A 13599-nucleotide genomic window follows, 5' to 3' on the forward strand; every position below is an offset into this window, starting at 1 on the left:
ATGCTCTGGAATTTTAACGAGCAGGAGTCCACACAGTGTGAGTTTAAGAGTCTGAGGGAAGTAATTTTAAATTTCTGGACTAATATTTGCCTAACAGAAATACTGAGTCAACAGACACTGCTCTTCTTTCACTTGTTAATAGTGTGTCTAACCACACGGTAAATACTGTTTAAACAGATTTTAAATGGTATTAGATTTTAAACAGTCCTTTAAAAACTTGCCCATATAAACAAATATGTCTTTCTCACCGTCAGACTTCTCTGTTGCACTGCGTATGGTCCTAATTGCCTCAAAATGCTTCAGTGATAACTGAGAACATCCTGAAATAATCCATAACCTTCTTTTTAGGTTAGTCTTAAAGCATGTTACAGGTTTGTTTTTTTTCCAGGCTACAGTTTTCAGCCTTCTGGCCCTCTAAAATGCCTGAAAATGCTTCCAAACAATTTGGGCTAAAATATCAATATCCAAAAGATCACTTGCATTATGTAAAGATCTACTTCTCCCATCTCTACAAATCACAGCAGCAGTACTTACCACCCCTAGGTCTTTACTGACTGCTCCAACCACCATGAGTTTAAAGAGGAGCATTTCAGTGTTTAAATCTGTGCATAAGATAGACTAGCAATTTTTGTGAGTTTGCCCCTCCTCTATCTGCTCCCTCCAACAATCAAAACAATTAGATTATTAGCTATTAATGAACATGACTGGAAAAAAAGAGCGTAGCCTTCACAGGATGATGGAGAGGGATACTGGATCTTACTATGCAGAGAGGCATTGACATCCTTCAGCTGCTATACCCAGCTCAAACTTAATTTCACATAGCTGCTCTTCTTGCAGCGAGCTCTCCTTTTTCCCCACCACTTATTTCTGGTATCTTCCCCAGAGAATAACCAGATGTTTACTTATTCCTGTTATGGTAAAGACGAGACAGATTTCATTTAATCGTCAAAAGGACGATAATGGGAGCACATATAGCTACAAACTTTCATTACTTTTTTTTTAAAAGGAACACGAACCTGTAAAATTCTATCCCCTTCTGCACAGCTTTAACAAATTCCTATTTTAATAAATTAATAGATCTTCCACTTGTCTGGAGATTCATTACATTCCCTGTGTCTAGAGAAATCAAAGTGACCTGGTAAGCCGATACAACAAATTCTGAAAATATTTGCTATCTTTCTCAGATTCATGGAACTAAAGGATTATGTGTAACAGTGTAAACAGAACCACTGCTAACAAAGGAAAGCTCAGAAGCTTTGACTTACTTTTGCTTCTCAATTTATTTATTTTTTGTCTCTTCTTCAGCCACAGGCTCATTGAATCTCATTTGTTATCATTCATTTTTTCTTTTTCATGCTTCCCAAATATATTTTAAAATTACTAATACAAATTTTATTTTGTTCAGCTTTACTGTTTTCTTTGCAGTTCACATTCATTCTCCTTGTTTTCCTTGTTCTGGACACTTCCATTTTGTGTTATTATTCTGATTTTCTTTTTGGCATCCCAGTCACACTTTCATCTTTTCTCTGTTCCTCTCTGTGAAATACATTATCCCCTTTTATCTCCTCTATTTTTAATTCTCCTCTTTATTGAGAATGCAATCTCATTTCATTTGTCCCAGTCTGTTCTTTCTCTTCTGTCCTCCTCTCATTTCTTTCATTTTCAATTGTCCAGTGCTCCTTCCTCATCAATCTAAACACACTTTGTGATATACATGTGACATATGTAAGATACACGAGATAAGTATGTGATGCATTAGTAATTATCTCCTCATCAATTTTTCCTCATTATCTCCTCAGTAATTTTTTGTCTGTCTCCACTATAGTATCTCTGTTGTTCTTTCTTCAAGATCAGACTTGCCGCTAGACGGAAAGAGAACCTTGAAGGCTTGTCTACTGTTAAGTGCTTCTGTTACAGGTACAAAGAAACTAGCAAAACTTATACCATACAAGCACCAACCCCCCAAGAAAGAATTTTTTCAGTGGAAAGGCATTTTTGGAGGATATGTATGGCCTCTATCTTTATGGACAACTGAGCTAGATTTCAGAGAATTATTGGATAGGACACTTGTAGGTCTCCTCCTATAAATTTCAGTACCTCATAAATAGTGGGAAATATGTTCCTCATGCAATATAAGCCATTTTGGAGTGGTACACAACCTGGCATGGAACAAAAACTGATATCTATCAACCTACCAGATGTGGCATTGACAGACGAGGCTGTGAGTGGTCCAACATCTGGACCATACCTTCATTTAATATTGGCTCGATCCTTAAAGCAGGCAATAAGATAGAAACATTAAAAAATGATGAAAAAGATGTGATTTATTTCCCTTTCCATTTCTGTCTTTGCAAAATGACATAAAACTTAGTAAGTCCTCAAAACAGGCAAGACATAGTGAAATTAACCTTCGGATTTCTGAGCCTCACAAGCCCGTAACAACCAATTTGGTTACTTTCTACCTTTCTGCAGGATGGCAATAAATATTTTGAAGCTGGCATTTAAGCTCAAAGATTTAGAAAAAATTACAAGAATATTAATGGTTCCAATCAAAACATAACACATCTGTTATAGCAGCCAAAAGTTCACTAGGCCAGTAATAAAGGATCTAACTTGTTTTGCTCTTCTAGGAGCTCATCAGCTATAGGTAATGGCCTACGTGACTCAAGAACAATTGCAATTTCAGTAATTTTCACATTGTCTTATCTTCCCTCATAGTTCCCATGGTTCCTTTGGATATAAGCACCATCATGTACTGAAGCCATCTCTTTATAAAGATAATACAGCAGCATAAACCAAATTTTTTGCTATGTCAGATTAAACACTGGTGAGGTTCCCTTGTTATATTTCGCACATAAGTCTGTATACTGGACACCATATAATCTCAGAAAATTCTCTCTCCTTTCTCACTTGTTCTGGAAAATGAATAGCAGAAATTCTGCTTTTTCCTTAGTTAAATGTTTTTGTTCTACTAATTGCAACAAATTCAGTGGTCTAAAATCTCTGAACCCTATAGAGCTGAAAAGATCAATTTGCTCTTGCTTGTATACCAGTCATATGAGAACATACATTTCAGTCCCACTCATTCCCTCATAGATTTCACTCCTGCACTTCCACACGCTCCCAAGTACTACGGTGGGTATGTCTAGGTGAGCTGTCCTGGATCATTTTTGCATCACATGGAGGACATGGGACACTGGACACTGATCAAGTCTGGAAATGTCTCTTGCTTTACTCTTGATTAGTGATGACAAATTTGTTTGGGGTTGGGTCTTATACCATTCAGGAGCTGATGGCAATTTTGATGTGTCCTTTTGACTCAGAGTCTTGCCTGTTTTCAAATTGTGTTTTCAACAAACACATTTGTTGAACATCAAATCTGTGAGAGGATCATACAGATCCTCTTGTACTCTATCACTGTTTATGTATCTATCTGTGCCTCAAGAATAGCTTTTTACTGATTTGTGTTTTCTCAGACCTTTTTGAAATAATTTGGCTCCATGCCTGATCTACCAACATGAAAATTCCAATGAAAAAGGCTCATGTTTCTGAACTCTAACAAACCTCAAACCAGTAAATCTTCAAAGAGTTCTGAGGTTTCCTCAGATTTCACCAAAGTCTAATTTACAGCCATCTACCTCCCCTGGAAGGAAGTTTGTACCTACAACTTCCTAAATATGCAGTTATGGAAATGCACCTAGAGCTGAACAGAACATGAAGGAAAAATATGAAACAAATGAGAATTCCAGTGTATTTGATGATGGTGAAATGGTCAGAGAAGATGCCGATGATGACAGTTGAACGTCCCTTTGCCTTCCCAGCCCCCTTCATATATTCTCAGGCATAGGATGACAAAGGGAAGTCCACGGGTCACATGAACAGACACTGTTGACACATTACCCTCTCTAAATTGCCTCATTTATCCAATCAAACCACCCAACATTTTGATCAGTTCCTTACTAAGGAGTAGTCTTTTCTCACAAAACTCCCAGAAACAAGGATGGCATCTGTCAACTCAATAGAGAATGACACGAGCCCTTAACACAACTGCAGTAGAGATTTTATTAATTTTTTTTTTTTAATGTTGCTTTCACATGAAGATGAAGCATAATGTTAAGTGCACAAGTCTGTGGGGCTGGATGACATGCACCCCAGGGTTCAGAAGAAATTGACTGATGTGGTTATTAAGGCACTCTCCAGCATATTTGAAAAATCATGGTTGCTGGGAGAAGTCCTTGGTGACTGGAAAAAGGGAAACATCACTCCCACATTCAAGAAAGTGAGAAAGAAAGATCCAGAGGACTACAGGCCAGTGAGCCTCATGTCTGTGTGTGGGAAGATCATGGAGCAAATCCTTGTGGAAGAGATGCTAAAGCACATGCAAGACGAGATAGCCAGCACAATTTCACCAAGGGCAGATCATGCCTGACCAATTCAGTGGCCTTCTATGATGGAATGATGGTATCAGTGGACAAATGAAGTGCAACTGATGCAATCTACTTGGACTTGTGCAAGACCTTTGACACTGTCCTGCACCATATCCTTATCACTAAATTGAAGAGACATGGATTTGAAGGCTGGACTGTTTGGTGGATAAATAATTGGTTGAATGGTTGTAGCCAGAGGGTTTTTGTCAATGGGTCTATGTCCAGGAGGAGGTTGGTCACAAGGGTTGTCCCTGAGGTGTCCATCTTGGGACTGATGTTCTTCACCATCCTTATCAATGACATAGACAGAGGGATTGAGTTTACTTTCAGCAAATTCACTGACAACACTAAGCTGAGTGGTGCAGTTGACACAAAAGAAGGGAGGGACATCATCCAGAGGGACCAGAACATGCTTGAAAAGTGGGCACCTGAAAATCAAATGAGGCTTAGCAGGGCCAAGTGCAAGTCAAGGCAATCCCAGATACAAATACAGTCTGGGAGAAGAACTAATTGAGAGCAGCCCAGTGGAGAAGGAGTTGGGGCTTCTGGTGAATGAAAAGCTGGACACGAGTCAGCAGTGTGCTCTTGAAGTCCAGAAGGCCAACTATAGCCTGGGCTGCATCAAAAGAGGATTCAGGTTCAGCAGGATGAGGGAGGAGATTGTCCCCTTCTGCTCTGCCCTTGTGAGGGCCCATATTGAGCACTGTGTCCAAGCCTGGGGCCCCAGCACAGGAAGGATGTGAAGCTGTTGGAGTGGGTCCAGAGGAGGGCCATGAAGATGATCAAAGGGCTGGAATACTTCTCCTGTGGAGAAAGGTAGAGTGAGTTGGGCTTGTTTAGCTTGGAGAAGAGAAGGTTCTGGAGAGACCTTATTACTGCCTTCCAGTACTTGAAGAGGATCTTCAAGTAGGAGAGGGGACTGATAGTGACAGAACAAACTTAACATGAACCAGCAGTGTGCTCTTGCAGCTCAGAAAGCAAATGGTATCCTGGGCTCCATCATGAGAGGGGTGGTCAGCAGGGACAGGGAGGTGATTGTACCTCTCTACTCTGCTCTTGTGAGGCCCCATCTGGAATACTGCGGCCAGGTCTGTTTTGGAAACAGCCCCCAGTACAAGAAGGGCAGAGAGCTGTTGGAGAGTGTCCAGAGGAGGGCCACGAAGATGATCAGGGGGCTGGAGCACCTCCCCTACAAGGACAGGCTGAGGGAGCTGGGCTTATTCAGCCTGGAGAAGAGAAGGCTGCGGGGTGACCTCATTGCAGCCTTTCAGTACCTGAAGGGAGCCTATAAACAGGAAGGGAGTAAACTCTTTGAAAGGGTAGATAACAGCAGGACAAGGGGGAATGGTTTTAAGTTGAAAGAGGGAAGATTTAGGTTGGATATTAGGGGGAAGTTCTTTACAAGGAGAGTGGTGAGGTGCTGGAACGGGCTGCCCAGAGAGGTTGTGGATGCCCCATCTCTAGAAGTGTTCAAGGCCAGGTTGGATGGGTTCCTGGGCAGCCTGATCAGGTGACTAGCAACCCTGTCTATGGCAGGGGTTTGGAACTGGATGATTTCTGAAGTCACCTCCAACTTTAGCCATTCTATGAATCTATGATCGTGTAGGTAACACTTAAAGTGTTAATGTCACAGCATAAAAGTGGAAAATGAAAACTAGTACTGAGGATCACTGTATGTCTCTGTTATGCCAAGCTTAATATAAATGGAGGATCTGCTTCAACATAATTGTACAGCTTGCTCATCAAAACCTTGTGCTACAGTCCACCTAATCCAGGAGGGTGGCCAACTACGTGTAGATCAATCTCTTCTGATCTATAATCCATACATGGCTTTGAAGAAGAAATCACTTTGTCCATTTTTCGATTCTGAAAGCTTCGCACGTGCTAAAAAGGGTGTGCTGATTTAAGAAGTTCATGAAAGATACAAAATAAATCTGTCTACTCAAAACATTCTGATTTTGGGATCCATTTGCAAATAAACCTCAATAAAGGATTTATAAAGCATTTTCCCCTTTTTATACCAGATCCTGAAAAAGAAGCTAGAAGGTACCTAGTTTTAAGAAGAATTATTTCCACGGTGAAACATATCACCCTCTCTCCCCCTCCACCTCTCTACATCCCCGTATAAAAAGCTAGTCTCCTGCCTAGGCGACATTACCCATTCATGTTATCTTCATTCTTCATGACAGTGAAATCCTTTTGCCTTATCACTGCTTTTCCATTCCCCAAGGTTATATTTCATGCTACAAAATGGCATATGTGTAAGTAGTCCACCCTGACAAGCAAATAAGCCTCTATTAAGTCATTAGAGGAATCAGTAGACCTTTTACATTTAAATCCTCGAGGGTAGCTGTTAGCCCTAATTTAAACACCGGTGCTCCAATGTTTAGGCTCCATCTATTTCCAAAACAAGTAAAATCTCTGTCAGATAGAGAATATACTACTACTACTAGTCTTCTGTCCAAGATTTAAATCATTTGATAAATGAAGTTTTCAACATAAGAAAGATGTCTGGATTTTGAAGAAAAATGACACTAGCATAAGATCAATACGCTTTCAAGGCTATTTGTCAGATTTGCAGATATCACACAAATCTCTTATTCTACCCCCTGAACCACTACTGAGAACACACTACTCCTTCATTACACATACCAAACACAAATTTGACTATTGATGTGTAGGTGCTCATTCTGCTAATAGATGTGTGTACTAAAGAAAATCTGAAAATATTCCTAATTAATTCACAACCTCTTTCATGAAAACTTTTAAATAGGTTATATTTGATTATCACATGGGTATAAAGTATTTGTAAATCCCTTTCTCCACTGCTCCAAGAAGTACACTTATTTGAAGGGAAGTTGTGCATTCATGATAGAAATGCCTGGCAACCATGCAGAAAGCTCTTTAAAGATTTAAAGCTTTAAAGGTATTTCAGTTAGTAGTAATAGCTCAGTTAAACTACAGTTTAACTGTACATAATTCAGTTAAATAATTCAGTAGAAACTAAACCACAAAAAGCTCTTAATGCAAACAGCAGTAATGAATGGTGTATTATGTATCTGGAAACATTAGTTCAGACTAAAAAGGATGAAATTAGAGGTGGGAAATTTGAAGAGAGATTCTGTAAGCATTAGTATGTCATCTTCTCAGGTAATATGAATTATTTTTATTTTTGATAATAAGAAAGTGCTACTCTATATATTCACAAAATGGGTAAAATTAATGGCATGGCAGTCTTCTACAGTGACTTTTTGCCTGAAAAAGAGTAACAGTCTTCAGACTAGCTCAGACCTATTAGCAGAATACTTTCCAGCCATCAAAGGCAGGATGAAATGAGTTGCATGTGGGATTCTAAAAAAGTAAAAAAACACTCAATATTTCAGAAGAAACATAGATCCCTATTTATTCTGAACAAAAGTTCAGTGTTGAAATTTAAGATTTTAGAATGATTTTCAAGGAGAAATAATATAAGAGCTTGAGGGATGCAAAAGAATTTTAGAAGAATAAAAATTAAATATGAGGACTACAGCATCATCTGGCAGAATATCAGGACCAGTTAAGGACCAAGGCCTATTCAAAATAATCAGTAAGTCTAATTTAATATAAAATATTGAAAGAGTACTCCAGTATCTGTCTACACAAATCTGAAGGGGCATTGCAAATGTGTTAGAGTCAGACTCTTGCTTAGTTCTAGCAATAGAAGATAAAATGGCCATAAATAGCTGTTTGGAAGCTCTTTACATTAAAGAGGGTGGGGAAAGTCCCCACACTTTTTGCAGAAGCTCAGATAGATGGCTGTGTACTCATTGTTGGAAATTTTCAGACTCAGCTTGACAAAGCTATGGATGAGCTTATCTAGCACTGGTGATAGTCTACTTTGAAAGATGACTCATATGCAGAACCTTCAGAGGTCTGTTCCAGCCCATAACGAATTATTCATTCTTCAAATATCTGTAATCTTCTTGTGTTCAAGGTAGTGAGACAAAGGTTAGAATTTTGAGCACTTCCAGAAACAGAGAATCAGAAATCAGCAAATTACCAGTGAATTAGCAAATTACGTCAGACTGACATACTGTAGAATCCTACCTGTGAAGAAGCAGCATAAGCAGAGCATTGTAGCTGGAATACAGCTGCTGTTAACTATGTAAATAATGAAAAATCATATATTTTGAGTGGAGACATTTTATTGTGCTTAAAATTTCTTCACTTTAATCACAGAAAGCTTTTGCAACATTTTTGAACTAGAAAGAACTGAAAGTGTTTTAATTTCATGTTTCTATGTAAAAATTTTTACAGAGCTGTCAAATTATCCATGTAATGCCATAAAAATAAACTATATGGCTGATATTGTCACAAAAATATTTTTCCTTCTTTCCAGGGTATATTTTAAGATCTTCCTACCTTCAAACTCCAGTGAGAAGTCCAGGACTCAAACACTTGTGTGAACTGAATATGAGAAACATTTCTGTTCAGATCACTTTCAATATTTACTTTTCAACTCAAAACAGTTTTTGAGAAGTTCAACTTACTTTTATCACTTCTTACTGCACAATGATTCACTTCGAAACTTTATGCTTTGGGAGAACTGGTGGCTTACCGTAAGCAACATTTGCTGGCTTGTGTTAAGGTTCTCTTCACTTGTGAAAATAAAGACCGTCTCTAAGCACTGAAGCATCAAAGTGACCTCTGGCTAAATGCACAACTGGGTTACTCCACTGGAGCTGCAAACTCAGACTAACCTGCAAATGCACTCTCTGCTTGTCTGGGAAGCATTTTTGATTTTTGTGTGAATACTTTCTGGAGGCAGAATCAGAGCTATAGAAGTGGTAGGTATGAGCTGAATAGGTAGAGGAGAAACAGAGATTTCAATAAATAATGATAAATAATAAATAAACTTTCTTTTTCTCTAGTGGTCATAAATCCATGGGGATATAGGGCAAGTTTTTATTCTTATTACTTAACAGTGACATTCATTCAGGAAATTAGATGCTGTTGAATGGCAAGTTTAATATAGCAAGTGATGCCATATTAAAAACAGTTTTTTTGGAATTATGTGGCATATTTACTGGCCTGATTTAAACTCAGTTTTTATAAGAAGAGAGACTGCTACTTTATTAATCTATTTTAGAGGAATACAGTTTTTCATGTCTTTTATAGGTGAGTAGTAAACTTGAATTTTCTCTTTGGGAATAAAGCATAATCCCAAACATCTAGAGGAACTATAATTGTACTGAAAAGTGCTACAGTTGAAGCACAGAAAGGAAAATAAGAAGTGACAAGCCTGGCATGTAAAAGTCAGGAAGGCTTAAAAATAAGAAAAAAAAATCTGCTTTTAGCACCATTGTCCAAGGATAGGACGTGAAATAAGAATTCACAAACTGTCTATTTGTTCCAGAATCTGTTTTCTAGTCTATTTATTTATTTATTTATTTTTGTTGATTAATTGATAATTGTACTTTCCCAGATCTCCAGAGAACAAAAGTTTGATGCTGTCAGTGTTTTAACTCCACTTTAATGCTTAACACTGTCAAATGGTAAATAAGGACATGTGTTCACAGGCACACTCCTGTTCAGATGAAGATCCTTTTGCAGCACTGACCCTGCACACACCAGACCAAGGACCTCTACTGCTCTGCTAGAACCAAGGGTAAGGAAGGGCATCTAACAGTGGCCATCTGTTTGGCTGACCCAAGAAGACAGGTGGTCCTTCTCTCATCCATATGGTCACCTTTCCATTAACTAGAAGCAAAACAGCACTGAATCACCTTTTTTAAAAAGAGAAGAAAGTGAAACATGGCATAAACAAAGAACTTCCTAATCCTTGTAGGGATAGTTATTTTGTTTGCTGAAGCCATAATGTCATTCATAGTAGAAAACACAAAAATACTGGATGTCACAGAGACAAGTTGTACAAATATCACCTGCAATCTTCCTTCTCAGCAGTTCTTTTATTTTTCTGATTTTGAAGAATTATTGTGAGATCTGAGTATTTTTGTATTTATAACAGAGTGATTTGGCAGGAGGAGGTTAAATGCTGGAGTCAGTCTGTCACATGGGGAGAGGGAAAAGAAGAGGAAGATACATATTCTTGGGCACAGGGCTGGGGTTGGGGAGGGTGGGGGTTTGCAAAGAGAAACCAGAGATGAGAAATCCTTCCTTGTTTGTAGGTTTTTGATGAGGTCATGAGAGCTAACAAGATTTGGAGTCTAGCCACTTTCCAGTAGATAGATGTTTTGTGTAAGTCTGAATTAAGTTAAATCTCTGCAGAGATTTATATTTTAATATGATGCTTCTCTCAACGACTAAAAATTATGCTGTGAACCACACATGCTGACAGTTTTCTTATAAATGTCCCATTTACTGTACATTTTTATACAGCCTGACTACATCATACGTGCCATTTTCAAGCATGACTCTCCGGTCAGCCTAGGCTTAGATCACACTATCTCCATAAACACTTGTGCATACACACAGTAGTGAGAAAAAGAAATTTTACACTGATATCAAAAAACTAAGAAGCCTGGACTGCTCTCATTTTTATTTACTGCTGCTTCCAATCAATTGATTCACACAGTGGTCTTGAAAAATCTAAGTAGAACACTACTTTAGTTTAAGTACAGACTGCATTCATGATACAGAAAGCTTGATCAAGCCCTGCTGAAATGCTAGCTTTTGTGCATCATATTGCATCTGCCTATAATTCATTATCCTCTGATACGAGAGTAATTAGATGCGTTTCCTAATCTCATTCCAGTTTCAAGTATTTGTTTCACAAAAAATATCACCTTTCTTAGTCTCAAAACTGCATGTTTATGGAGAGGTTTTAGCAAAAAAACTGTAGATGGTACCTTATGAAAAATGAGTTCTGTTTTCATTCCTAAAGGTAGGCTATGCAGGTACAATGCGGAGGTTTGCCTGGACTGAAGATCTTTTCCAACCTGAATGACTCCATGATTCTAAGACTGACAAAGAATTCTACCTGTCAACTGTGCAGCTGAAGATTTGCTCCCTAAGTAACTACCAACCTCAATTTACAGAACTGTTCCTTTTCTCTTTTGCTAGCACTAAGTTTATACTAAGTAGAAGAAAATAATAATAATAGGAATAAAAATATCTTAAAAGAAGTAAATGTTACATTTTAATTAAGCTTTTGTAACACTACAGAAAGAATAATACCAATATTGAGACATTATATTTTACTTTACCTAATCACTAACATAAATGATTTTTTTTTTGTCATTTTCTGTGGGAAAGAAAAAATATAACTTTGAGAGAAAACCTGCTGCTTCCATCTGATAATGACACGAAATGTTCTATCCCAAAATGATCTTAAAAAAATGAGATCAAAGGACCACCTCACCTTATATTCTGTCTCTGGTTGTAGTCAATGACAGCTGTCTAGGAGTAGTAAAAATAGTGCAAACATAGAGTAATGCTTTATGGGTAACACTCTCTGGCTCTAAATACTGATGGCTCTGGGCCTGCTTGAGTTGTACAGTCATTTCTTCTTCAACTTTTCTGTGTATTACAGAATTTCATACATGTCTGTACATCTACAGACATTCCAAATTGCAAAGATTTTGTCACAAAAAGCTATCACTTTTTGTCACTCTTTTCTCTACCTTTACTAGATCACCTCAGTGGTCTTTTCCAACCATGATTCTGTGATTCTATGATTATGAAATGAAGGGACCAGAATTGTATATAGTTTTGAGGAAATGGAGGGTACCAAACACCTAAGTAGATTCAGAAGAGTTTTGACAAATACTGTTTGAAACTTATCAGAAACAAATTCATTTATACTTTTGTGCTGCAATCTCGCATATGCCTCTCCAAAATCAAATTGTATTAGCTTTGTTCATCATTATTTGCTTATCTCTTCCTCATCCATCACATTAGCTAGTAGATAGTGCTCCCTGAAATATACAGAACTTATTGCCTATTTAAAATTATTTTTTGATGTAATTGTAATTATAAAACAATATAAAGAAAATGTTACTCACGCGTATTTATCTTCTGAAGTGAAATGTGCTTTTCCAGCTGTCTACGAAGTTTCACCTCTGCTCCATATTTGCCAGTAGTGCCATTGTCAGCCAAAATGAAATGTGAATGCATACTGTTGAGTACTGTCAACTTACTCATGGGATTGGACATTGTCTGGTATGGTCGGACCACCTGCAACGTGGAGACAGAGAAAACAACAGTACTAAACAGAAAAGGTCTCGGAACTGTATCAGTTATAAGACACTAGTTGACAAGATGATAAAAACAAAATTGTTTGTGAAAGACTACTGAATTATTGTACTTGAACACTGCAGTCTTCTTTCTGCAAAACAGAAAATAACGTTTTCACTTAAACCTTCCTACACTTAAAAGGGTGGGAAATGATGACCTTTTAGATGTAGATATTGCTTAGAGTTTCCCACTGTTATCTGTTTCAGTGGTATCAGTGGACACTGTTCTGGAACCAGGTCCAGCTAATGGATTCCAAAGGTCTGTGTGAACACAGACATGATGTACTGTCTTTCCTGCTGCTTTTTGATAGTGCTTCCATAAGTCTTGTCTTCCAACTGAGCTCTTTGATTCTTCACAGTTCCCAGTAGCACCATACCTCTGTTATAAGTCATTGAAAGCCACCAGCACCAGAAGCCCTTCACAGACATTCCAGTAGAGGTGAGTGACATGACATTACACCATATTTTCAATTTCTTTGGGAAAAAACTGTGGCTTACTACAAGACAGTTAACTGCATTGACAATAACTTGAGAAAGTTTCCATTCAATAGGGAATTTGCAACACTTCCTTTGATTAATTTGTGTCAGAAGAAGCTATTTTGTAGAAAAGTACATTGAATTCCTGCAGTGCTATCCCATGCATAGCCACCAGTCAGAACCAAACAATAGTACTTGTCCATGTTTGGTTTTCAGCTACCTTGGTGGATTTCCAGTGACGTATGTAAGATGCACTGATGAGACTTAAGAATTGCTGTTGTGTAGAGGGCTTATGGCTGAACAGTCAAAGACATTTGCTAGAAATACAGTTTTCCACAGTTTTTATACGTTTTATTTTTGAAAGACAAAATTCCTGATAATCTGTAAGATGAAGCCCTGGCTAAAGAAATGCTGACCTGACATGTTACAAAACTTAGTTCTATGATTCTTCTGCAAAGTAT

General features: G+C 38.0%; 1 protein-coding gene and 1 non-coding gene across 10 annotated transcripts in view; both read right to left on the reverse strand.

Annotated features, from left to right (window-relative positions):
- TRPM3 (transient receptor potential cation channel subfamily M member 3) overlaps nucleotides 1-13599 on the reverse strand; it is a 426369-nt gene that overhangs the window by 99537 nt on the left and 313233 nt on the right. For all 9 annotated transcript variants that reach the window (XM_040656002.2, XM_040656007.2, XM_040656006.2 and 6 more), the window contains exon 6: nucleotides 12431-12602. In XM_040656002.2, coding sequence (XP_040511936.1) covers nucleotides 12431-12602 — 172 coding nt within the window. The remainder of the gene's footprint in view (nucleotides 1-12430; nucleotides 12603-13599) is intronic.
- Nucleotides 3790-3893, reverse strand: MIR204-1 (microRNA 204-1). Its single transcript, NR_105406.1, has one exon. It is a non-coding gene; the product is annotated as a microRNA 204-1 (primary transcript).

This window comes from Gallus gallus, chromosome Z (genome assembly GCF_016699485.2).
Source record: "Gallus gallus isolate bGalGal1 chromosome Z, bGalGal1.mat.broiler.GRCg7b, whole genome shotgun sequence".
Classification (NCBI taxonomy): domain Eukaryota; kingdom Metazoa; phylum Chordata; class Aves; order Galliformes; family Phasianidae; genus Gallus; species Gallus gallus.